Source organism: Pyrgilauda ruficollis, unplaced genomic scaffold (genome assembly GCF_017590135.1).
Source record: "Pyrgilauda ruficollis isolate IOZ18807 unplaced genomic scaffold, ASM1759013v1 scaffold78, whole genome shotgun sequence".
Taxonomy (NCBI): domain Eukaryota; kingdom Metazoa; phylum Chordata; class Aves; order Passeriformes; family Passeridae; genus Pyrgilauda; species Pyrgilauda ruficollis.
In genome coordinates, this window is record NW_024529710.1 from 1645056 (window position 1) to 1672188 (window position 27133).

Below are 27133 nucleotides of genomic sequence, written 5' to 3' on the forward strand. Positions count from 1 at the left end.
CAGGTGTGTGCCCCAACTTCCCTGTCAATCTTGGCAGTTTTGGAAACTTGGTTGGTTTGAGCAAGGTTTTCTTTGCGGCTTTGTTGAGTTTATTGCTGGGGAGCATTTCCTGGAGGGCTTTAAAGGAAATGACCTTTTGGTTTATTCATTGTCACATGCCGACTGTGAGGAACAGAAACAAATAAGCATCATAGAACAAATTTGAAGTGGTTTTGAGTTGCAGGTCAAATAATAATAAAAATAGATCTTGAAATTTATGGGCACTTGGATACTCACTGTACAAGACTTCTTTCTGTGTCCTTTAGCTTCACTTGGCCACCTAAAGCTAGGTGTTTGTTTTTTGATCTAAACTGAAAGGGGGGAAAAGCTCAGCTCAAAACCCACACTTTGACACAGGAGAGAAACACCTTTCCAGAATATAACAAAAGATCCCCACCAACATGAAAACTTGCTCTGCATATCACCATACCTGTGATGACATCTAGAGCCTCATTTCTTCCCTTGCTTTCTTTACTCAGACAGGTAGATGGGCATTCCTACTGGGAGAGCCACAAAACTGTCTGTCTGAAATACGGGAAGAGGAAACAATTTATTAGGCTGATCAGCACTTGTCTAAAAGACAGAAACAGCACTGGTACCAGCATTCATCTGAGGTTTGCATTGGCATCCTCACACTCTGCCCCTGGCTCATCAGCAGCTAGTGGTACTGCAGAACAGCTGTGCTGCACGGCTGTGCCAGGGCTGTTGCCACCTCAGTGGAACAGGATCCCAGATCCTGTTCCCCAGCAATGGCAGAAGGTGGTACCAGGTGTTCTTTGCCACTTCACCATTGTCTGGAGCATTTTCCCACAGAAGTGTCTTATGGCTGGCAGCTGTCCAGTGCCCTTCACACAACTTACTTAGGGTCAAAGCAGTTTCTCTGAGTGGCAGCGGAATTATGATTATGGTCAGCCCAGTGGGAGTACAAATGGCCATGCAGAAGCAGAGGAGCAGTGAGCATGCAGCAGGATCTGCAAGTTTTCTTCCTTGAAATGAGTAGGTCTGAACCAAATTTATCCTGCTGCTGCGGGCTTCCCACAACCAACAGCAAGACTGGAAGCTACATGCCTGTTAATTAGTGGTGAGAATAAAATATTTCAGAAGTAAGGCATATTTATACATGGTTGCATGCTGCTAAGGACAGGTAAAGGAAAATAAACAAATCAGCCAAAGAATTGAATTTAATCTTACATGGGCATTGTTTTTACAAAATGAAAGACCTTTGTAAAATTGTGCTCTATCACATTGCCTCTACAAACACGGTACTGCTTGCTAGGCTGAAAGGTGAGCCCTACTGGTGACCTGAATGTTCCAGACCCGTTTCCAGCTACTTTAAATTTCTTAGCTTATGAGTGAAGTGTGTTTCATAGGTTTTTTTGCAAGACATAAGTATAGTGCCTGTCCCCCTTCCCTTCCCATTCCACCCCACCTCACCTTTTGAAGTTACTGATTTCCTGGTGACATCCAAAAGGTAGGCAATAACACCTAGCCAGGACATGCTGGCAGCAGGTGAGCTCCTTGGGTAAGAAGAAGCAAAGGCCAGCTGCATTTACTGGGATAAATAAATTTAAAGGCATTTAAAGGCTCCTCCTCTTTCAAGTACATGTCCCAGTCTGTATGACATTTTCAGTGTATGACGTTTATGTTAGGTGAAGAGGGTGCAGTATTTGGGTGTTTTTGCCACAAACGTTTGTTAATGCATAGTAATCAGCAGGTTCCTGCTGAAGCCTGGGGGCCGAGCAATGGGACATGCTGGCTTTGTGGGCCTGGCAGTGCACCACCACCAAATAAGGCAGTTTTCAAGCAAAAGGTGTAGGCACCACCAATCTCACAGCTGTCTCAGTTTTGGTATGGCATCTGATGTCTTCATTCCTACAAGCTGCATTTCAAACACACTGGGACCTTTTTATTTTGGGGGGGAAGGAAAGACAGAGACTGTCCCCAGCCCAAGCAAGCCTTGAGAGTATTTCTTTGTCCAGGCCTTGGCTTCCTTGTAATTAAATGACTCATAAAATTGCTCACATACAGTTCTGCAAACAAACACAGGAATGTGTCATATTATTAAATGTTGTTGGGTTTTGGTGTTTGGTTAGGTTTTTGTTTTTTTTCTTTCATATAGCTGGCATGGAAAAAGCTGTGGGAGTTTTGGGAACAAACTGTGAGCTTTGTACTTGTGCTTGTATAGCAGGAGTTCTGGTTTGCATTAACTCGGGTACAATGTGACACTGCAGGGTGAATTTCTGAGACATGATTCAGTCTTTGCTTTTTCCTGTAATATGACTTGTGTAGTACTCCAGCACCAACAAGAACCACTACTTGTTCTGCTTATTCCTTATAAGTAGAAACCACAAAAAGATGAGGAATGCCATGCTCACTCCCTATGGCAGCTACAGAGTGGACAGACAAAAAGGAAGTCATGGCTGACTGAGGAGTTTAAAAATAGTACCTCACTGCTGCATGCCCCTGGGGAAGCAGTAAAACCGTGAATATACAATTTTAAAATACCCAAAGATATGTGTATCCATGACAGAGCCAACAACATATTTACAGAAGAAAAAGAAAAAAAATATTTTGTGCTCTAGTGTATTAGAAGTGTGCAAAAAATGAGGTGGCTCCTGAGTGCAAGGTGTGTAGCTGTATGTATAGATACAGCCCAGTTTGGGGCATTTACTGGCAACAGAGGAAATCTTGCTGAAATGAAATGATATTGATAATGAGGTTTTTATACCCAACTACAGGTATAACGATGTGTCATTACTGGGGAAAATTAAGGAAGCATTGACTCTAAATACGTATCTTTTGGGAAAAGAAACGTCAAACCTAGCCAAACAGTCAATTTACATATGCTCCAAAGTAGAGTGGGAAAAACACCTCAAAGTGCTGCTCTGTGACAAGCACAGTGAGCTTGTACCTCTCATGCATTTCGTGCTCCCTGCAGCCATCTCCTTGTTATCTAACAAGATAACAAGTTTTCTTGTTATCTTCTAGAACTACCACGAAAGACCAACATTATTTATTCTTTCCAGCTGGTCTCAGCCTCAAATTAGGAGGGGGAACCTGATACACCAGTCAGAGAGAAATCTTTTGGTAACACTGGTGAAATCTGCACATTAATTAGAACAAGACATAAAGATGCAGCTACAAAGGTTGTGCAGTAACCACTGAGGAATAAATAATTATTGAACTCAAGTATGAAATAATGACAAGAAATATTTGCGTATATGCATAAGTGTGTAATAGTTTTAAAGGTAAGTCTTTAAGCTGTTCAAGACACAGCTATTAAAGTTCTCTGCTACATGTTCTGCTGCTCAGTCATGCAATTATAGTCTTGCTGTTCCTGAAACTGGCACAATTTCTCTTTATTAAAGCAGGAAGTAGGAAGAACAGATGTTGATAGTAAAGCAGCCACTGGCAGGTGGCAATGGAACAGGACAGTATCACGGAACAGTTCTTTGCAGAATTTTTTTCTATCTTTTTCTATTGTTGCAGAAATGTGTTGCATTTCTAACGTGGCAGAGGCATAGGGAGCCTGGCACTCGGCTGACTGAACCTCTGACTTGTGGAGTGTGCTACATGGGCAGTGATATCTGCAGGCGCAGGGCAGTGGCGTTCCCCCACAGGCACTTTGATACACTTAAGCAACACCTAGCAGTTCCTTGACGTGTCATCTTAAGGCATTTGCAGCAGTGGATAGACAAGGGGAGTTAATGATCTCTGCACATTTACACTGGACTGGTCATCCAGGGACTATTTACATTTGAAGCAATGAATTTTAATGGACAGTAGTGTAATGCTTTCCCCAGTTGCTTCTTGTTTCCTCCCTTCTCTGGTTATCAAGAAATGTGCACACCTCCACTGCCTCAGGGAAGCAGTCATTATACTCCATGCAGAGTTAATTATATGTCAAGGAACCCAGTGGGTCTTTGTCTCAATTATCACATACGTGACAGGAAAGAATAAAATACTTATTTGGACATAGATGCACAGCTCTAGCTTGGTTTCAGGGAACTCTGAGTGATTGGAGGACTGTTCTCAGGATTTGCCTTACATCACTCTGACTGATTTTTTAAACAGGAATCTATTTTCTTATTCTTCTTCTGCATGCCTTGCAGTCTTCAAGTCTTCTTGAGTCTGAACTCACTAAACTTAGGGCTGGTAATAACAACTGCTTGCTTAATGTTTCCCTATATTATTCAATCCATATGTCACCCTCACTCCCTTCTAGGCACGTGTGGGGCGTAGTCTCTATCTTTCTGCGTGCAATCCCTCATTGCTGTGATCACTTAAAAGACAAGGGGACACTGAGTCTCACAAGTCTTGGTTAATCATCCACAGCTGACTATCCACCATATAAATAAATGATGATTTGTCCTCACATGCAACATTGCTTCACAGCAAGGAGCAAAGAGAGCGTGTCCTCTGTAACACGCAGGCACAACAGCCGGGGCAGAGAAGAGACGCCAGAAATGGCCAGACAAGTGCTTCACTCCAGCCGTGTTCAGGCATTGCCACCTCCTGGCAGGGCTGGGGTGAGGACACACTGCTGCCTCAGTGCACGGCCTGCCTCTGCAGGCCAGACTGCTTGCAGATGGGCTCTCTGGCAAACTGCTGATTCAAGGGTGAAAATTATGGGTATTTCTCACTGTCTGATTAAAAGCCCCCTTTTTGCACAGTGTTAGAAGCAAGGACAGGCTGGACCAGGGCTTTTAGGATGTTTGAGTGTGTCTTTATGGAAAAAGCCACATTCTTCTCATACTTCAAAATCATACTCCATGATTTTGTAAATTTAAGCCCTAACCAAAGGTGTAAATACACAGTCTTCCTCCAGTGAAAAGTCCTCTTAGAATGTTATTACCTAGTTCTTCTTTTCCACCAGCCTCCCTAACTTACATCCTGCAGTTTTCTACCCTTCAGCTCTGTCATGACAATCATCTGTAGGCTGACACCACCAAGTGGCATTTCTGAGACAAGTCAATCTAAAAACAGACAACCAGATCCAGACAGACATAAGAGAAAAAGTCCCTTCATGTCAGTTGATGGTGCAGCCCTACAAGTGGGAAGGTGCAGCAATTAGGCCAGATTTGCTACGCAGGAAAACATCCACAGAAGAACAGAGTCAGTCAGTCACTGACTGATCACCCCACAAAGGTAAGTACCTGCTTGAAGAGTTATCTACTTTTCTTGTTTATTATTCAAATTCACATTCACACTCATCTAGCCTTAGCTTTCCTGAGAACCTGAGCACGCAAAAAAAAAAGCTAAATGAAAGACTAAGATGTTGCTGTTACTATTTTAGAATACATCTGCATCTGAGGGAGGCTCCATGTCATACAATGTGATTTAAATCTGGCATAGAGTTAAATCTTACACCTGTAAGGCAGAAATTCTTGGCTAGCTGATATACTGCACTGACTCCTCACATCTCTAACCTTCCAGATTCAGCAGAGTATTGTTGTGAATCACTTTGAAAAGACATAGGTGCAATAACAATGTGCATATTTTGGGAATTTCCTGCTATTCCTGAGCCCAGGCTTCAGTAGCCTTATCTGTCCTGGTGGGTACCTTTCACTATCAGTAGGTAAATCTCAGTCTTCCACAACAATCACAGTAACTCAATACATATACACACAGCATCAGGATTTTTTACAAAGCATGTAATTATGAAAGGATTCTTGTTAAGACAGCATATTTTGTAAAAGTATCTTTAATTAAAATGTTAAAACCGAATTCTTTTATTTCATGACACTTTATATTCTCATTGTAAACTTTTGTAATGTAATAGTGAAGTTAAAAATAATCAAGTAACTCCAGAAAGTGATGTTGACATTCACTCAGAAGAGCAGAAATAAACCTCTAGGTTTGTTGTATCAGACATCACTTTTAAAGAGAGTGAAATAGAGATGAATATATCTCTCATTCTGGAAAACTGAGTACTGTCACTCGCTGGTTCATAGAGATTTGTGCAATTTGTTTATAGCTAATATCCCCATAACTGCACTAATTGCACATGTAGAGATAACAAATTCTCTGCAACATAACTAAAGTGACAAAAGCTATGTATAACTATGGCTAACTTCTACAGAAGCTGGTCTTGTAGAAAAATGTTTCTTATAAAGAGAACAAAATTAAATCATCTTCAAGGCAAGTCACATTTGGTACAATTTAAAACACAGTCTATTACACTCAGTATCTTCCAGTAGCCTGTGGTGCCTTGCACTGGACAGCCAAGACTAAACTACTAAAAGGCACCAGATATTACTTAACAAATAGACCTTAAACTTAGTAAAAAGAAAAAAAAATACCAGTAGCTTCTACATTTGTTTATAGATCCTGTCTTTTATGAAAATTATTTCACCCTTTCTCAGTTTAATTGCTCACACAATTTAATTATTAGAGAAAAAAATACCACTTTATCTCTAAGAATACTCTGTTCACACAAAAATTAAACACGTGTGCTCTAACCAGCCATATGCAATAAATATATCTAACTCTAAATCTTATTTTTTATATTCTTTTAAAATCTCTATATCTAGCAGACAAAATGTAAGTAGATTCCTGGGATATATGCAAATGACAATAAAATAGATGCTTGTAAGTAATAAGTGATAGAAATGTTGCTATTGATAATATTTAAAATGAGTTTGAGAAAGTAAAGCATAAAGGTAAAAACAGAATCAGAAATTGATTGCATAATTTGTTATTACTCTACTATACTTCCAATTTAATGGAGACGCACACTACATTACAGAAGAGTGACAAGACAAATGCCTTTTCCTGAGATGTCCACTGAGTTTTGTCCCACAGGACAAATACTAAGATTTTGGAGCTGGTAATCTTGTTGTCCATATGCCCATTTTAAAGTAATCTTGTTGTCCATATGCCCATTATAAAATATCTGAACTAGACAAGAAATTTAACTTTAGAGGTGGTAAGGTGTGGTGAAATTCTCACATGCTTTTTAAAGAAGGGTTTTAAGAAAAGATAGAAATTATTGCTGCTCAAAACACAACACAAGGAATTATGGTATACCCAAATAGATACATAGAAAAAATGTGTCCAGAGAAGGATGGAAGAGCACAGAGAAAGGTAAGTGCTGCTCCATCACAGGTGTATTTTCAGGAATGCAGTGTTGGAGTTTATGTTAAAATATAGAATCATTTGAGGTGCTGGGATATTTTCTTCCAAGATGAGATCAAGCCTCTGAGTTCCCAGTTTTCACTAGGAAAAAAGTAACTCCCTGAGGAACAGCTGGGCTGAGGAACAAAAGAAGAGATGAGGAACAAAAGAAAATGGTCACATTTAAAAGGTGCAATGATGTTAGAAAGTCAGAACTCCCAATTCCCCTCTGCTTATTTTACTGCTAGGAATAATGTGATTTGGTTTAAAAGGGCTTGGTGATAAAATCAAACACGCTGTCAGTCAAAGCATCTGACACACTTGGCACAGTGAATTTGCTTCATAGTGAGAAATGTTTATCCTATTCTTCATCGAGGAAAGGAAGGCTGCAACAACTAAATACATTTAAAAGCTAATAATGTTGATGAGAAGAATTTAAATTTCAATCTGCATTGAAGTATAGGAGAGGAAGAGGGCTCAAAGTCATTAAATAGGTTTTACAGGACTGCAAAATGTAATGCAAATAAAGCTGTAAATAAAATGAAATGGAATGTAGCAAAAGTACAAGCATCTTATCCAACATCCTCGCTGCGCACTTGGAGACTGTTACACTTCCAAAACTCTTTTGGGGCTGGATTTTGTGTAAAAGGTAAGAGAAGGCAACCTTACAGACACAAGGCTCAGCTCTGAGCTTTGCAGGTTGAAAATGGAAGCAGAAAAATTGAGGTTGCTTGGTTTTGGAAAATGTGTTGCTTCTCAGAGGGTGTTGGCTGGAGACGAGGAAGCTGCTGCTCTCCACGCTGTTAGTGGGAAATGTCATAATAGTAGTTACGTAATCTCATCTCGACTGCAACAAATCCTGGTCGGTCGTCAACGCTGTGGGAAGATGACAACTGTCACTGTGCGGGAAGGACAGAGCTGTCAAGGTTCATGGGCCTTACAGCCCTTGAGACTCCACCTCAGTGACAGCCCACTTAAAGATGCTCACAGTATTTTAAGGCTACAAAAATGACACTACAAAATTAATACCAAGTGACAAATACTACTACAGAGCATCCAGTCAGTGGATTTACTATCATGCCTGTTTGTGGTTGATGAAGGTACTAAAAAAAGAAATGGTAAATCAGCTCCATTTAATTTTCTACTTCATTTACTTTAGTAATAATCTGGAGAAAAGAATATTTGCTGTGCAATATCTGCCTTTTAATGGTAGTACCATCACACAGAGTGGTTAGAAGCACTCAGAGGAGCCTACCCACACACCGTATGACTCTACCACCTTTCTTTTATATCTGCAATTGTTTATTTATTTGGAGAACACAATTAAACTGACAACAAGCCCTTACAATTTTACATTACACATTAAGGTCATTACTCTGCCTGACCTGAACCTTCTTTTTTAAATTTATTTTCTTTCTAATAATAAAGATATTTTAGTACAAAAACAAAATCAGCATGCTTTATGATATGTTTGTTACTAAAAACAAAACCTGATCCCTTTCACTGCAGAACTGCTACAGTTTTCCTTGAGTCAAACCAAAAGGCAGGAATTACTTTTTGGTTCTTTCTAGAGTACTGGATTTAATAAAGCCAACAAAGAACCAAGGTACCTAAAAATGAAAGTACCAGAGGTCCTTAATGTAGAACTTTTGGACAAACCTATTCTCCTGATGGTGAACTGGAAGAATAAGTGATATTAGAGTAATTTTGGATGCTTTCTGGAGACTTCCTACAGTTAAAAGTAACTTCAACAGAATAGTTTAAAACAATAAAACATGGAAGAGTTTTAATACATTTTTGCAATATAGTAATTAAAAAATCAGGTAGGCTTTATTTTTTTCTGTGCTTCGTAATTCTAATTTCTAAATGGTTATGAAACAGAAAAAAATGTTTCTGACATATCAGAAAAGATGGTTTGCCTCTCACTGATAAGAAGTCAGTGTGGGATCCAATTTGAATATATTCCGTTATTCGAGAAGAGATAAACAGCTCAAAAAAATTAAATATTGAGAAATCGAGCAAACATTTTGGCAGTATGACTTTGAAATTTCAGTAAAGCTAAAGCCTTGGAAATTAAAATTAAATGAACCACAATGCAAAATGAAACAAGATATTTGCTTACTTTCAAACATTCTTTTCAAAATGCATTAGATTGATCTTTTTGTGCAGTTAATTTTTATGATACCATGTATTTTGTATATAATTGTTCCAGTAAACTCTGTTCTACAAAATTGGCTTTTTGTAGTATACTCTATAACTCAGATAACTTTCACCTGAAAATGCAATTGAGCTCTGATCTTGGAGTATGGTTGCAAGCTAAACTCCAGCTGAAAAGATGTATTTTGAAGTAACCCCTACTCACCCCCTTTCTGGCTATTAATCATGTAGATTAAAACGTACTTCTATCAAAAGAGCATCCCATCACACTCACTTGTATGTCCAGCACAATTTCATTAGACTGTAGACTTCTGTTGGGCAGACCTCAGGACGTTCCATTCGTTCTCCTCTTTCAATCATCTGAGCAACTTCACCACCTTTCATTCCCTGGAACAGGGTGACCGGAACAGTCATCCAAGTTGCAAATGATTACAGCACACATGACAGCATAAATCAAACAGAGGTCTGGAACTGATTTTTGGGCTATCCTTTGACTCATTTGTTGCAGCAAGTGCTTTTAGTTAGGAAAAGATATTGGTTCAAATTTGCTCTGAATTTTTAAAGAAAAAACATGGCCAAATAAAACCACTCACCTTATATGGTTTTTGTCCATAAGAGAAAGCTTCCCACATTAAAACCCCAAAGCTCCAGACATCACTTTTGCTAGAAAATTTGTAGAAATTCATGCATTCTGGAGCATACCATTTGACTGGCCATTTTCCATGACTTTGTGCCTAAAATATGTCATAACAGAAAGGAAAAAAAGCAGACTAGATAAAATGATAAGTAGCAAACAACATCTGAATGCACATGATTAACGTTAACTTAGCTCTACACACATTTGTACTAAGTACCATAACATTTCTCATGCAGTTAGCATTAGAGAAAATGGGTAACAGGTTCTTCTAAAGTGTTACAAAATTGTTCTAAACTTCCACTTTCAAAATAATACATTGAAATTAAATCCATGGTAAAAAAAAGTGTAGCTAAATTACTTCGAGTCACACTTTTAGCAGCATTTAATTTAAAGCTGCTCTTTAGAATAATTTTTTCCATTTGGATCACACAAAGGCCAAGAGACATGTCCAGATGGTTGAAGTGGGTGCTCTATTTCAAAGAACAGTGACATTCTTGTGGCAAGCTGCAGTTTACCTAAATTACGGCACAATACTGCTTATGACCATTCAAGTGTCAAGCTATACGGTGCTAGATCTAGTGACAGGGCCCTCCTGCATCCTAAGGAGTTGTAAAGAAAATGGACTTTGATACTAATTCTCAAGGCCCTGAGACTGGGATTGGCAGGCTAGGCTAGGCTAGCTGCAGTGATTTGAGACAATTTTGAGATTGATTTTCTGGCAGCAGTGACAACTGTTCCTGCACAGAAAGGTCCTCACAAGGGAGCACGGGCTTGCTTCTCCTCTGCAGTATTTCTGGGGTTGGATTATTAGTTTCACGGAGCTGATAAAAGGGAATAAGCAGAAGGAAGAAGTAATTTGAATCGCAAGAGTGATATATCAGAAAAACAAATGTAGACCTGGTAACAGCCTTTGTCTCCCACCTTTTACCTTATTAAATGTTGCAAGTATTTTAATCACTTTAGGAGTACAGAGGTCCAAAGAATTTAAAACCAATATAAACAAATTTTGCTTAGGTTAATTTATTATTTAACAATGGTATTCCTTCAAAAACCTCTCCTAATTCCAGTGTATTAGTGCTAGCCTATGTTTTACTTGGACATGATGAGAACTGTTTTGCAACAAACACATTTTCACCCATTTATATAAGGTAGTATCTCATTTCCACAATAACTTTCAATCTTCTAATGACAAGTTTATCAAAAGGAAAACAAGTAGGCAAGTAGAAGGAGGGACAAGCTTTTTCTTCTCTACATGTCTTAATGTTGAACACATATTTTGAATTTGGTAATCTAGTATCTGGTTATAAAATAACGAGTGATACATAGTATTTCTCATTCTCAACTACATTTCAAATGAAAATATCCTTATTAAGCTATGATACTACATAGTTTGTATGTTGTGTTCAGACCTTACCTTGTAATAATTTTCATCAGCACTAAGAGCTTTAGAAAGTCCAAAGTCACTAATTTTGGCATAATGTTGAGTGACTAAGAGCACATTTCTTGCAGCCAGATCCCTATGAACAAAATTATTCTCCTCCAGGTATTTCATCCCCATGGAAACCTGATGCACCAGCTCTGTTATATTCTTCTCTGTGACATGTCTGAAAATCACAATTGAATTTTAAAGAGGTCAGTAGTTCATTTTCATGACTTTTCATGGAGTTCAGATACATATCTTTTCTCTGAACTTGTACACATTACACTGGGAACCTGATTCCCTTACATTTAGCTAAGCTTCAATTTGAAAAGGCAACCTAAGCTCTTGTCCTGGGCAAGATGATGTGTGATCACATCAATAAAGGAGAAGATGAAGGATGTATGAAAAATCTTAATTTATTCAAAATACTCTATTTTGGCAGAAATATTCCACAGTTTGGAGACATGTTCCAGTGAAGAATAACTAGTCATTAATTATTACATTAAAAACATATCAATTTTAATTGTCCTTAAAGAAAAAATAAAAGAAAGAAACTTTACCATTCCTATGGAATGGAATCAAAGTTTACATACCTATTTTTTTGCAAAAATTTGTTCAATGGCCCAAGTTCAGCCATTTCCATTACTAACATCCAGGCCTCAGCTTCACATATACCTATCATTCGGACAATATATGGGTTATCCAGTTGCTGCATTACATTTGCTTCTCTCAGTAACTCATCCTTTATGGCTGGATCATTACTCTCGTTCTTCAGAATTTTCACAGCCACAGGCTTGGCACCCCTGCAAAAGAGAATACAGTTCTGGGACTAGTTGCTGAAAAATCTGTGCACCAGTGCACACAATCTTCATCAGATATTTCCATTTACATAGTACAAATTGTGACAAAAGACAGAATTGACACTCAGAGGAGAAAAAAACAGCCATAACAGGAACATGTCTCTATCAAATGCTCAGAAGACAGCTAATCAAAAGAGCTAGAATGAAAAGAACCCGAGAAAATTACAGATCATCATAAAAATGCCTAAAGAAGCCTGAAAAAAAAATACTGGACAAAATTTTCTTGTCCACTCTGGCAAGGATGGCATAAAGTTTTTCTGACAAGAAAAGCTATAAAGAGCTTTCTAAGCACTGGGGTGTTTTAGGGGTGGGACTGGAACATGCAGCACTCCCAGGTGCCAAGGCAGGGCTCTGAAACCTGAGAATCTAAGCCTAATTCTGCAACCTTCCATTCATACAGCAAACTGACAGAGTGACTGATGAGATCAACATAACTCAAGTGTGAAATATGATTAAAATATACACAAGCTGAGACCAGAGCCCTTCAAATTTCTACATTCTATATTGGAAAAATAGAAATCCTTTCTGCCTCTGAAAACCTTGGTTAAAGAAATGTTTCCAACTTCGAGAGATGAGGGTGTGTACATAATCAGCCCATGCACATAAACAGCATACTGATAACATTTTACTATGTAAATGCATGAAGAGTCAAGTGCAAACAGGGTCTGTTCCTATTGACATGATGTGATGAAAATGTTACAACATGTTCTGTCTTCTAGAAAATCGACATTCTAGCTTCAGGAAACTGGTATTTATCACACTTCAGGCAAAACTCGTTTTGCTATAAGTAAACTGTTCATGGCACTCTCCACATTTTCTGACACAGACGTTGTGCAGATGGGAAGTACTGTGTAGCATTAGTACTTTTACAAATTATGGGGCAAGGCAGTGGGATTCCCACTCTACTGTGCCCATCAGGAAAGAAAATAGTCATAAACAGTACTTCCCCACTTTATGACAAAAATGAGTGCCTAAGTGTACGTACAAAGAGGGAAACTGGTGAATTTAGCTCAAATTAGCTACAGTCTGTTACCCCAAATGACAAGCAAAGATTACTGCTACTGCAAAAAGTAAAGGCTAGAGCTGTTACATATTGGATTCCATGAAAATAGAAGGCAACACTCACTTTTTCATCTTATAGAACCCTTTTTTTACAGTACCAAAGTTGCCAGAGCCAAGTTCACCTTCCTCCAAAGTCAACAATTTCCTGTCAAGAGTGACATTTTTTGGTTTAATTTCATCTGGATCGGCATATGGACTTTCATAGACCTCAGTATCCATGGGTAAGGCCTCTCTCTGATCACCTGCAGTTCAAACAATGAAAAAATTAGACATCATATCAGACATTTTTGCTGCCACATATAATATATTCATCTTTTCTACGTTCAAGACCATCAGTGTGTTTGACTTGCAAGGGCATTATAAAGAAACCACATGCTGTTCATCTATATGCATTTTAGAGCAGACCAAAAGACAGAGGTGTGCCCCTGGTGACATGCTGCAGCTACAGAACACTTGGGCAGGGTGAAACCAGGAGGTTCCTTGACAAAAGGAGGGCTAAAGATTGGCCCTTCTCCTTGGTACTTCCCATTAGTTACCTCACACAATTATTCACTCAGAATGCTGCCTTATACATACTTCATTCTTCGGCACCCGACTTTAACTGCATTATGCTTGCCAATGTGGATGCAACAGGGCACAATTCCTTCTGTGACAGGTGAGGATATAGATTTTAGAGTCCAGGAAATAATACTCCACTTCAAAATGGAAAAAGGGGTTTCTGCTAAACGATTTTTGTTATAGATGGTGACAGCTGGCATCTTCAGCTACTAGGCTTCAGTTATGATAGTGGCTATATCAATACATAACAGAGTGTGAAATATATGCAAGAAAAAAGAAATAAGGATTGAGAAAGAGCTCTGCTATAAGGAAGAAAATTGCATTAATGATATGTATTACTCTGCCTACCTCTTTCTGCTCCTGTAAGACCTCTGTTCCTCTGCAGCACATATGGATTAAAAGGCGCTTCTTCTGGTGGGTGGCCAATAGTTGACTGAAGCTGTAGCACACAAATAAAGTTTTTTTTGTTTAACAATGAATAGGTAAGTTAAAAGCACTTTGCCCTCCCCACTGCCCCCAAGAATTTTGGCATAATGTTTCAAGGGACATATAGGTGAGGATCAGAAAGAAAGGGATCCAAAAGAGGTTATTTCATTTTGGAGGTTATTGTTAGAGCAGGCCAAAAGCACAGAAAGATATTACAAATATTTCAGAACATGAGATAAGAGCGAATTCACTGTAGTGAGTCATGCATAAGTCTTATTCTGCAGATATTAAATTTTCATGCTTTTTTAAAATTTGCCATGTAATATCAACAGTCAGAAGGATTTCTCTTTAATCTGTCCTTCCTCCTTCTTCAAGATATTTCTTCCTCTATCTAGGCCATAGAGAAATTACTAGCACAAATAAAAACAAAAAACAATTTCCCGTTTCTTCTGTGGATATTACAGATAATTTCTATTTTAAAGAAGTGGAAGCAATTGTAGTAAAAAGTTACTACTTTCATAGGCTTGTGTAACATCAGGGACAAACATCATGGACCAGATACTAGGCCTGTTTGTCTGCTCTGAGGAGGGACAAGTTTACTTAATAGAGCATCTGGTTCAAATACAATACCTCTGCCTTTACTGTTGACAGAGAAATAATATGGTGTACACAAACTATCTCACCACAGTGAGATTGTGTATCTCACTATGTGTCTTCTGGTCTTCTGGAGCTCCTTGCCAGGCACAATAAAATATAGATGAGAGAAACTAATAATCTGGTCACTTCTGTTTGTGTGCTGCTGGGAACATGGAATTACAGAATTTATTTCTGCAGGTTAGTTTCTTCTCAAGCAAAGAGAAACAAAGCTCTAGTGGAAGCTGTCCCTGAACCAGGGCAAAGGGACTGTAACGAAATAACCTTTAAGGTCCTTTCCAACACAAACCATTCCATGATTCTGTGAAGTTTCCTAAAGGATGCAATAGAAGTTTTATCATTTGGAAACTGCATTTAGTAGGGGAAACACCTGACCTGGGAACTACAGACATTGAAATCATAATGAAATTATCTGCCCAGCTGGATGAAATAGAAAAGGTTTCACTACATACTTTTACTGCAAACCATGTATAGGAAGCCAGTTTTCAGCAACATTCTGACCTAGTAGGATGAGCACATTGACATCAGGCACAGTAAGGGTAGTATTTCTGACTTGGAACAGTGTTAAAAGGCCATTTGCTGTCAAGGCAAGCCACAAAACCCCTAGACAGTTCTGGGATATGTCAAGGAACAAACTGACTGTTCTACCATTCTCAAGGCAAATGAAGGTATAAACCAAGATCCTTAGCTCTAGTTTTGTTTTCCTAGACTGATTCATCCTGACAGCTTTTCAAGACCTGTGTCACTCTATTTCACACAGGCAGTTCACTAACCCCAAACCCCCATGGAGACTGGAAGTCAACTGGCATACTTTGAACTGGCCAAATGTAATTAATGTACACCAAATTCTGCACACCTCAAGAATCCATGCACCAGTAGAGAGCAGTTGGTAAAAACGTAGCTCTGGCCAAGACATAGCTAAGTCTTCAAATTAGACACATGAGATATTACTGCTCTTTGCATTTCAAGAACAACAACAACAAAAAATCCAAAAGGATTGTATGCTCTTGCTCTGCATTAAAAAAAAAAAAAAAGTGCATCACTTCCATGCTTGCAAATAAAGCTCTGCAGCTGTGAACTGAAAATCACACAGTGACACCAGATATAACAAAGTGGGTTCTCTTTCTCAGAGAGCTGCTCACGTTTAAGAAGAATCATAGTGTCTTATTTATCATTACTTAGCTTGGTCAATACATATAGAATTATTTCTAATTGTTGCAAATTGATGAAATAATTTAATAATGTCTTTTACATTAATATTCCTACTTTCCTTTTTATGTAACTATCACTTAAATGCAGAGTCCTTTCTGCCCCACCCTTTTAAAACAGCAAGTATAATTCTGTAGATCTTTTTTGGACAAAAGAATCTTTGTCTTAATACATCTAAGATATAGGATATGTGCTTACTTCTCGTGTTCTTACAAGAAACAGAGAATGGGCAAGATGAACATAGATTTATTAAATCAATAAAAAGGAGTACAAGAAAAAGTCCTCTAGAGGAGCCTTTAAAAAATGTGACATATGAATGACATGACTCCAACTACTCTAAATCTGACTTTCACAGTGATGATTATAATTTTATAGCAAATAGCATAGTAAGATTCTCACAAAGGCAAGTTGTACAGCAAGTGCAATATTCTTTCAGGTTAATAACTCTGATTTGAAAAAAATGCATGAAGTCATTTTATTAAAAACTGATAGCTAAATACTGCATGACAAACATCTCATCAGCCATGAGAGGAGAGGAACTTTGGCTACGGCATCTCAGTTGCCACTAGGTGGCAGGATTTCACTTAAATGGTCCAAATTGACCATTTTACACTAGTAAAACAGACTGGAAAATTTTTATCTGGGTCTGAAAAGGTAATAAAAATAGTGCATTTGTGAAATTAAAAAAAAAAAATCCCAAAAGTGAATAAACATAAAAAATAAAAAAAAATTTTATAATAAAAACATTTTTCTGGTTTACTGTCTGAAAGCTTTTGACATAGTAGGAGTAACTGTAATAAACCAGGTCTAAAGTAAACTGTGCTTATTGGGGTTAATGAATAGTAAACCTTTGCACAGTTCCGAGAACTTTTGTCTAGAGTCTAAAATCTGGCAGCATTATGTGGGTTTGAGTATTCCAGGTAAAGTACATGTAAATGGCAATCAAATTGGGTTTCTGAAATTATTTTCGAAAATTATTGGTTTTACTCTGCCAATATGCTTCAGTCTCAACTCTGTGTATGAAGTCCTGAAGGCAGGAAATAGGTATTTGACAGCAGAAAGTGACCAGAGCCAGACACAGGTTTTACCAGCTTAACAGACAGCAGTGTGACCCAAAATGTGTCTACAGAGTTCAGACCCCACACCCATTTTTGTGAATCAACCCAAAATGTGTGATAGTTTGGCAGTGTACTTCAGATGGTTGAGAGCAGATCGTGACACTGTGTCTGTATTTGTATATGACAAACACACATTGAGAAAGAGGCATCATTGAGAAGGAGGTATGTCAGGGGTATGTAGGGATACACAGCTGACAACAGCTGTTGGCACCTCAGCATAAAAGTGAACTGAAGCTGTAGGAAAATAATATGTGTTATTTATCAGGATTATCAAATACATTATATATCAAACAGAGCTTTTCACTCTAAACAGTAGCATACCTCTAGGGCTTTTCATGCCTGCCCATTTTTGTTGAAGAGCAGCTGGAAAGCATGCAAACAAACTCATAGCTACATGCCTCAGAACTACATCAATTACTGGACAGCACCAATTTTCTGGCCATGCAAAAGTATTTTCACTAGGACAGGGCAGGGCTCCCCTTGGCTCCCTGGCATCTTGGCTATTTTCCCATTCTGCTTGGTCTTGTGACACCTTACATTTGCCTCAATGAAAGTGAATGCATAAGAAGATTTGTGCACATAGGTTATGTAAGTACATATTTTGTTGTTTTTATTGTTCCCTAAATGTGTTCAGTAATAACATAATTGTGTAAGCAAGACAATTTTCTGATTAGAAAGGAAAGTAGAAATATAATTTTGTTCTATTATAACTGTGTGGTTTTGAAAGATATTTTATCACATTTCATTTGCAGAAATATTGAGATCTGCATTATTTTGGTATGCCAAAAATACAAATAAAAAAGAGTTCCTCTATGTTTAAAACTCCTTCAAACTCATTGCTTCAGTTATAAAATCAAGCCCATAATTATGCAGATGATTAGGATAGATGCAGAAAGCTTACAAAATCTTAACAATCTAATTGTTAGTAGTCAAGACAGCAAGCGAAAAGAGGGGGAGAAGAGAGTGAAATTAGTTGTTTAAGTATTTTTAACTCAGTCAAAAACCTAAAAAAAGTATATGAAGCACCTTTTTGCTGCCAGCCTTTGGGAAGGTGTACGATTTGAGTCTTGAGATAATTCCACCTCCTGCCCAACTCTAGAAACCACAATGTCAAAGAGGAACAGTAAATGTGTCATGAAAATAGCTGAAAATATTTCACACAACAAAAACACTCCAAAAGAACAAAACTCTCCCAAACTTTCTGTTGCTTGTGCCTTCAAGTACACATATATGATGCATTAAAAAAAAAAAAAACAGGAAATCTTAGTACTAAATTTTATTTTGTCTGTATTACTGCCAAACCATCCTGATACTGTAGACATAACTTAAGGCAGTTTTTAAATTGAAATGCACTGGCCTCTGTCCAGATCTTTATTTATAGAATATGCTGTATGTTTCTCCTGCCTCTGTCACTGAACTTTAGTCCTCCTCCCAAAACGTATTTAGAAACAAGTGGATACCTTTTGTGTCTGGAAGTATGACTAATGCATCAAGCAAAATTTGAAACACACCTTGGTCATACAACAGTGTGGTTCTTGAAGCAGAAAGCATGCTAGGTAATGTTAATTACAAACAAAAAGGAACAGGCTTTCCGTTTTACACACATACTTATGTTCTGCATAAAGATACCTTTAAAAGACATGCAAATATATTTTACAAGGACAAAATAACTTAATTAAATGTGACAAATTAGCATTTTTAGGAATCACTAGAGATCATACATGACTATTTAAAACTGAGACAGAGCACTTATTTTTCAAACATTTAGTCTGATGCTGAGGCTAAAACAATCTGAGACACTTTAAAGAGCCTTTGAACTTAGATGTTCTGAACTTTTTAATAGTCCATTTGGACTTTTATTTTCTGAAATGGTATCTTTTTAAATTGATAGGATAGGTATATTCCCTAGTTTTCTTTTAAAAGAAAATGTCTGATTTCACATAATCTTTTGTTTCAAGACATCAAGGACAGCCAGGTGGTCCCTGATGCTGCTGGAAGAACAGAAACCTTTTTGACGCTTGACACCCTTCATAGCTTTGATACATAAAAATTCAGTATAGTGCATACTGAAAAAGGTTACTGAGTCAGCTATTTTCTTTTACTTCATGAAATTTTCTTTCCATATTGGGAATAAATGAAACCTGAAGTACTACTTAATTACAGTTTTACAACAGATAAATTCTCTAAGAGGTCAAGCGCTCCATTGCACAAGCTGAGCATGGTTCTCACTACACTTTTTCAACAAGAGTACGTCCCAGCACTTGGGAAAGCAACAACCTGTAGTTACAGTAATAGTGCTTAACTCACATATTTGTATTAGACCTAGAAATGCATGTTGAGATGAATACTTGATCAGGCACAGCAACTAGTAACAGTTAGGCTGTACTCATAAAGTTTGGGTCTTTTATGACCACCTAAAAGACTGTGACTAAACAAAATACTGAGAAAGGTTAAGAGCAGAATTTGGGAAACGGCCAGAATTTGGCAGTTTCACTAGAATGTCATCAGCTGGAGAACTGAACTAAAGACTCATCTCAAAAGCTCCTCTGCCAGTTTAAATATATATTGGTCTGAAATTGATTGCAGGGAGAAAAAAGTAATTTACAAAATGGAAGGAGTGAAAATCACCTTGAATATAGCCATGGAGCCTCGAGATGTGAAAGGCAAGAAACATCCCAGTCCATGCATGTTCTGGGAGAAGCAAGAACAAGCTACTCTCCATATTCTGCATGGAAAACTACCTTCCATACAGACATTTAACATAAAGTCCTTTCTTTTGCAGAAGAAGCATATTAGTATCACAAAAAAAGGAGATGTCCATATTACATTAAACTTAAGCATTTTGTTACTCCAAATTTGTCCATGGAACAATAGCTAATATTAGACAAATCTGATGTAGATTTACATCACTGATGTAAATTTTACTCCAAGCTCCTATAACCAACAGTTTTTTACAGATAAATCATTTAGGCAGTCTGCCTGCCATATCACCCAGCAGTTGTTTCTACATTTCATGCACCCTCCTAAATTCAAAACAAATTTGGTCATTCTATTCCACTAACATTTTGGAACAGTACCACTGTATTTTAGGCTGCAATATATAGATAAATGAAAACGATATTGAAAAATTAGTCTGGATGGCAGCACCAGTATTAGACTTGCTTAGAACTGGCCACTATGTTATGTTGGTGATTGTATTCCTTCTCTTCAAGCTGGTTTAATTTTTGGTTTTGTGTAATCTGAATAATTGTATTTCAGGCGTATTAAAAATCTTCATGAGTTACTGCTTTTGCACACAAGTATTAATGTGTGAGAACCTGGAAATATTAAGTGAAATTTTTGAGCTCCATTAGCAGTATTAGTTATTTAAAATTTTCCATTTTCTATATTTATATTACAAGAAAGTAATTTAGCAGACTCATTTTTAAAAAGTCCCAAAGAAAACACAAAATTCAGATTTTAATTTTAAGAAATTCAAAGTATCAAATATATTGGAGATTAAAACAATGTTTTAGTACACTCTTTGCAAAACATGCACTCTCATTTAGCTTTGGTGACTTTCTTTTTAGCTATCATGACAAGTCTTAAGCAGTAGCAGTTAAATTTACATTTATATTGTGAATTTTTCTGTGGATATTTTTAAATGTACACAGTATTACCACACTAAATGTGCTCGCCCTATCTCTACTGCATGTATACCACATGATGCACGTGTGGTCTTGTGTGCTTAAACTTCATGGACATCCTTGTAAATGGCACAGAGCCAAACCTCAAGGCAGTATTTTTATAATTTTTTTTTCTAATTAAAAATTATTAATAATAAAGAAGTAATAAATTTTAAAATGTTTTTAATTAAAAGGGACTGATTTTGGTTGCTTAATTTCCCATTCTTTATAAAGGTACTTGATTTTCAGAAGTGAAGGTATGAGATTGGTTGTTCACAGGGCTGCTGGGAGTCAGTTATATTGAAATAGAGGTAATTGCTTATTTGAATTTTTTTTCTAATGGGACTAATTTTTTTTCTAATATGGGACTGCATCAAGATAATGATCTAAATGATCAAGTTATGCAGGAAAATGACTGAAGTTAACTCCCTATTTCAGATGAAATCAACTACCTTGAACACGACAATATTATGTGATTCTGTGAACGTATCACACCTCGGATGGCTTCTGTAGTCAATGGACCTCGAGAGCTTAGGTAATTATAGCACAGGTGGACTTGCTCACTCTTCATGGAGTGCAGGAAAGAATCACCCCTAAAGCAGTGCACAAGAAATGCCAGGTCTGATGTTAACTGCACAGACCAAATATGAAAATAAACTGAACTTCCATTTCTGCTTCAGTCAGCAGATTCTCAAAGTGAACAGTGTAAGTAATGTGGTTTCTCTCCTCCTAGCGTTGATACAACATTATAGAATATGACCATCAATGAGGCATCTTGCCTATGTAAAATACTGTTTTATCACACACATTATATGTGTAAAAGAGGTTCACAAAATTAAATTATGATTAGCACGTTCAAAACACTGATGAAAGCAATACGACAGAATATGTTAAGTTTCTTTACAAATCACTGTTTATAACCCAAAAAAAATAAACTCACAGATGAAATAATACCCAAGAATTAGGATTCCCAGAACAGTATGTGACTGTAATCCTTCTCAAATGAATGCTATTGCTATACCACCACCTTCCCTTACCTTAGGAAGTGTTCCAGAAGAAGGATGAGTATTAAAACCAAGATTATCTGCAAAATAATCAAATGTAAAATTGAGAAATTTTTGTTAAGAACACAGAATTTTACAGAAGAGACCAACTGTGTAGTTTTTAGATCACATTACAGTGTTTCTCTTGGACTATTTTCTTTGCTTTTGTCTCTTATATGCAGAAGACTCCGGTACTTCCGGCCAGAGACATAAGTGCAGAGCCTAAATGATTCAAAGGAGAATGAAAATAACAGTGGAAAAAACCATGTAGTGATTCAAATTAATGGAAAAGTAAAAACTTCAGGGCTGGACTTGATGATCTTAGTGTCTTTTCTAACCTAAATGGTTTTATGATTTTATTTTATTATTCTATATCCTCTCACCATGGCACTGGTATCCAGTTTGAATAACAGAAGGTTGCCTTAGAGAGAGAAAACCAATTCTGGAAGAGCACAGGTTGCACACAGCTCAGCCAGATTCATCTCTCTTCCCTTTTCAGTCAGTGCTGAGGGAGGGAGGACAACGTCTCTTCAGTGTGACATGACATTAAAGAAGAAACAGGATAAAAAGCACACTGACACTTTCCCCCACCTCTTCTCCTCCTTTCCCACAAGTTATCAAGGAATGCCTCCCTGACCCCATTTTCAGTGTCGGGTGCAGCCAGTGTCTCGTTCTGCCCTGCTCCCCGCAACACGGGGCTTCACCTGCTGGGTGCACGGCTCACTGCCCCCATGGTGAATTCCTGCAGCAGCACTGCTTCGGTGCCTGCTGCAGCTTGGAGAAAGGACCACTGGAGCAGTGCTGGGAAGACCACCTTGTTCATGTTTGTGGTCCAAGAAACACACACTGCCACTCTAAGCAGCAAAGCACGTTTCTGATCGAACAATAATTTAGACCCAGCAGTAATGATTTGGTACCCCTAAGCTACAGGATCTGCCTCCATCATGCACAGTCTGGCAGATACTACCCCATTTGAAAATGTGGAAAATCTGCACCCACCTATAAGGGAAGTGAAAAAAATTCACACAAATTTATCATAATTACCACGTTTTTAACACATATAAAAATAATAGGAATAACTCACCATTTTCTGAGCCATGTTGTGGACAAGGAATGGTAAGAACCCTTAATAATCCATCTGGTTTGTATGAATAATGTTCAACTAACTAGCAGAATGAGAGGGGAGGGGAAAAAAAAAAGAAATAGTGAGAGAAGAAGACAAGAAAATATGAGGGTGGTATCATTAAATATATTGTCCCTTTAGAAATGTGCGCATATGTACAACAGTTGATACATATTACAACAAATGACCTTGGAATACAGCAGATCTTTACTGCACATGTTATTCACTTTATTTCTGTCTATCAGGGGTGCATGTTTCTGAAGTAACCTTGTGGATAAATGAGCAACGTGATCCAGGATTTGGATTTATAAGGGTCAGTATTCCCCCCTGGTTCTGCTACTAAGCAGCTTTGTAACTCTGAGCAAATAACTTACTATGTCTCTGAGTTCCTGCTCTCTTTTTTTTTTTTTTAATTTTTTAAAATTTTTTAATTTTTTTTTTTTTGGGGATAATTACAGTGCAAGAATTGCCCTAATATGCAATGCTTTCTTTAAACCTCAGAATTGCAATGGGATGTGCACAGTTAATAAATGTAGCACCAGTAGTTGTGGCCATTTGTGCCCTTGGATTGTCCTCTCCACATCATCTTTTACAGGTTTGTTATTGCTATTTTCCATTTGGGTATAAAGGAGAAGGTCCATGAGTGTAAGAGTTGCACGTATGTTCATGAAAATTGTAAGATAGCAGAGCTGCTTTTAAATTTCTAGTGACATCAGGAAAGAAATACAAAAATCCTAAGAATTAATATATGCATGCAAAGATCCATATTTTACATCTGTGACTCAATTAATTAATTTTAATAGATTTTTAAGCAAGAGGACATAAGAGATTTCTGCAGGAATTTCAATTCCCTTAGTATTTTCAATTTACAGTAATTTCAACAATATTCAGTTTTAGTATCAACTATGGCATAGCCAGCTATGGACTTAATTGCTTACTCATTACCAGGGTTCAGACATATTTTGGTGGCAAGCCTCAGCAAGCCATGCTTTAGCAGACTTGAAGACAGAGAATTTCAAAGCTAAAGACTCATTATGTGCACAACATCTTAAACCATCCTCTTTTTGCTTGTTAGAATTCTGTTGGCTGCTGTCATAAATGACACTAGCAAAAGACTAAACCAAGCACATCCATTACTGAAAACGGTTACTTGCATAGGCAAACGGACTTTCATTCTAGAAAATGTTCAGCTAATAATATAATAACTAATAATAATCATCACAGTTTTGAACTCAGCCAGGCTGCAACATCACATTTAAAAATGATTAAACTCTCTACACTCTCACAGCTTTGTACATTAAGATGTTTTCTTCATGTACAGAACTACAAAATGTTGGAAACATATGACAAATAACCTGCAAAAACATGTTGGTTTTAGCCAAAGACTATTGTCACAAGGCAAAATAAAACAACATTGGTCAGTTACATGGAAATGTGATGACAGATATCCACATGATATAAATTTAACAAACCTGCCACAGGGTGTCAAATCTTTTTCCATCTGGTATGGAGAGCTTTCCTGTCTTATCTCTGTCAATACGATAGTGCAGTACTTTTCCGTCATTCAGTAGGCACAGGGCATAGGAACCATTGCTGTCCCTTTCTCGGATACTGTAGAAATAAGAAAGACTTTCAGGATTTACCAGGAATAAACATTCTTTTTTAATCACCTCTTCCTTAAGGCTTCTGAATTAAAACCAAAACAAAATCAGCACTGCACTTCTGAGAACATTTTGTTAAGCCTTTAATTTATTTCTTAGTGTAATTAACTTTCAGGTAAATTGACTAAAGTTTCTCTTTTTTTACTTCCAAAAAGGCAACAGATGGAAACAAAAAAATCAATGATGTAAGGCAGCTACAGAACACTGTACATTGCAAAAAGCACTCTTTGGGCAAACATGCATTTTAAAGTTTCTGCAGTACTGGCTTGCCTCCCTTGTATCTTTTATTTTGAAATAAAGAGGTGACAGTAAGAACAGAAGATAAAATACTAAAATAACGTAATGTGAAAAGGCAAAATTTCTGTGTTTGAAATAGCTTGCTCTGTGGCTGGGAATTTAAAGAATATATCTCTGTAATCATTAATTCTTATCATTTCAGGAAAGACATTAATGTTTTGTTGCAGATTTCACATAAAATTCATATGAAACTTAACATGGTATTGAAGTATACATATCTTATCTAAACTTCACCACGGAGAGATCGCCAAATGTAATATAAAACCTTTGTCTAAAACTCCTAGGTAGGATGATCTCCTCCTGGCAGCAGACTTGCGAGCGCCCTCTGACATGCCTATAAAGCATGACAGAGTTGTTGTATGGGAGCTCAGGGCTAGCTGACACTGACACCAGCATATTCTGATTACTGGACACAGAACAGATGGGACTTTGTTACTAGCACCATCATAGTTGGTGCAACATTTCTGAGTTTAGAAAGAAGGCTTTTTCTTTCAGACGGGTTCCCATGCTCACCGACAGCTGACAGCGTGACAGCAGTAGAGTTAGAATAAAATTGACTGGCATTTTTTCTTTTTTTAATAAAAAGCCTAGATTCTGGAGCACTAAAACAATTCTTGTTCTGGTGGGTACAGAAATCTACTTACTCTCCCTCGAATTTTTGAACAGCCTTGAAAGAAATATACCAGTAAATTCTCACTAAGGTGTTAAGAAACTTTGCTGGTGCAACACTGGTACTTGCTGTTATATCTCAGGGGATTGCAGAGGCACATATTAAAGTATTCTCCTCAGCTGACTCTCTCAAGGCTGAAGTAAAACTGTGTTTTGTCTGAACTACTTATGCACATTTTTCTTTCAAATAGCATGATTCTTGTTGCCTAAAATGTGAACAGGACATTGGCTAAAAGAAAAGGGAAGTAGGGTCAGTTTTTTGTTTTCTGAAACCAAAGTAAGTTGTGTAAGTCTCTAAAGCAAATTGAAACACATTGTGGTTTCTTCATGGCATATAGGTGTTTTCTCAGCATGCTGATTTCCTGCACTGACTGACCACTGAAGAGCAACAGGCTCTGCTAAAATGAAGAGTGACTTTTACTTTGTCTTCTTCTGACCTGCTCAAAGCAAATAAACCTTAGAAAAATATTTTCAGAATAGAGGGCATTGTTTCTAAAATGGCATTTCATTGCAACCAGGCTTCTGCTCAGAATAGCACAAATAAGATTATAAAAATGCAATGGATTGTTTCTCAGTAACAAATATCGTTCATGTTTCACAGGGAGAAATGGAGGCTCCAATACAATTCAGTTCTACTGAAACAGGTCATTTGCAAGAGTTGTTACTCTCAGGAGAGGCATTGCAAACATTTGTTGAGAGCACTGGCACCCACTGGAGGGGAGAGTCCTGAATTCTGATAGACTATGGCACAGACCCAAACAGCTCTATCACTCTTCAGTGCAGGATTCAGGTGGAGTTCAGGTTTACAGGGTTGTAATTGCATTTCAGAGCTTTTCCTTCCCCTATCCAAATAGCTGCATGATATGGAGCCATCTGCAGCTCACAGCCGTGTTAACTTCTGTCACACAGCTCTATCACTGCACATCCATTCTAACACCTCCACTGAACACATGCTCAATCAGGGTCCAGCGGGACCCTTTCTCCCTTAGGGTTATGGAACAGGTGGGTTTTAAACTGTAGTCAGTCAACTTCAGCACAACCTAGATCCCTACAAAAGACGCTATCAGGAGGTACACAACCTGGATCCCCACAAAACATGAATCAAGAAGATACTACCATCTTTCCAAATATGCCTGAAAGGCAGAAGTATCAAGTGCATTGAACTGACAGCTTAAGTCTTAGTTTTGGCAAACTGAACCCTTTCTCCGTGACACGGATTGCCCCAAGCCATGTTTCACAATTTCACTTTGGTTTTGCAGGCTGTGGTAATAGCTGTCTAGGCTAGGCTAAGCCTCGAGAACTGCAGCTGGGTAACAGTATCCAGTTCCATGTCAACAGCTGCTGTAATAAACAGAATAAAAGGCAAATACTATTCAAACTACAAGGTTGTAACCTGAAACCTCTTTGAATGGACAGAAA

General features: G+C 37.7%; 1 protein-coding gene across 1 annotated transcript in view; it reads right to left on the reverse strand.

Moving 5' to 3' along the window:
- Positions 1 to 4957: 4957 nt before the first annotated feature.
- SYK (spleen associated tyrosine kinase) overlaps positions 4958 to 27133 on the reverse strand; it is a 47669-nt gene continuing 25493 nt past the window's right edge. The window contains exons 4-14 of the mRNA XM_041486750.1: positions 24560 to 24698; positions 23049 to 23130; positions 21959 to 22005; positions 18283 to 18351; positions 14198 to 14288; positions 13356 to 13533; positions 11963 to 12172; positions 11364 to 11553; positions 9906 to 10046; positions 9587 to 9699; positions 4958 to 8031 (exon numbers count right to left, since the gene is read on the reverse strand). Coding sequence (XP_041342684.1) covers positions 7959 to 8031; positions 9587 to 9699; positions 9906 to 10046; positions 11364 to 11553; positions 11963 to 12172; positions 13356 to 13533; positions 14198 to 14288; positions 18283 to 18351; positions 21959 to 22005; positions 23049 to 23130; positions 24560 to 24698 — 1333 coding nt within the window. The 3' untranslated portion in view covers positions 4958 to 7958. The remainder of the gene's footprint in view (positions 8032 to 9586; positions 9700 to 9905; positions 10047 to 11363; positions 11554 to 11962; positions 12173 to 13355; positions 13534 to 14197; positions 14289 to 18282; positions 18352 to 21958; positions 22006 to 23048; positions 23131 to 24559; positions 24699 to 27133) is intronic.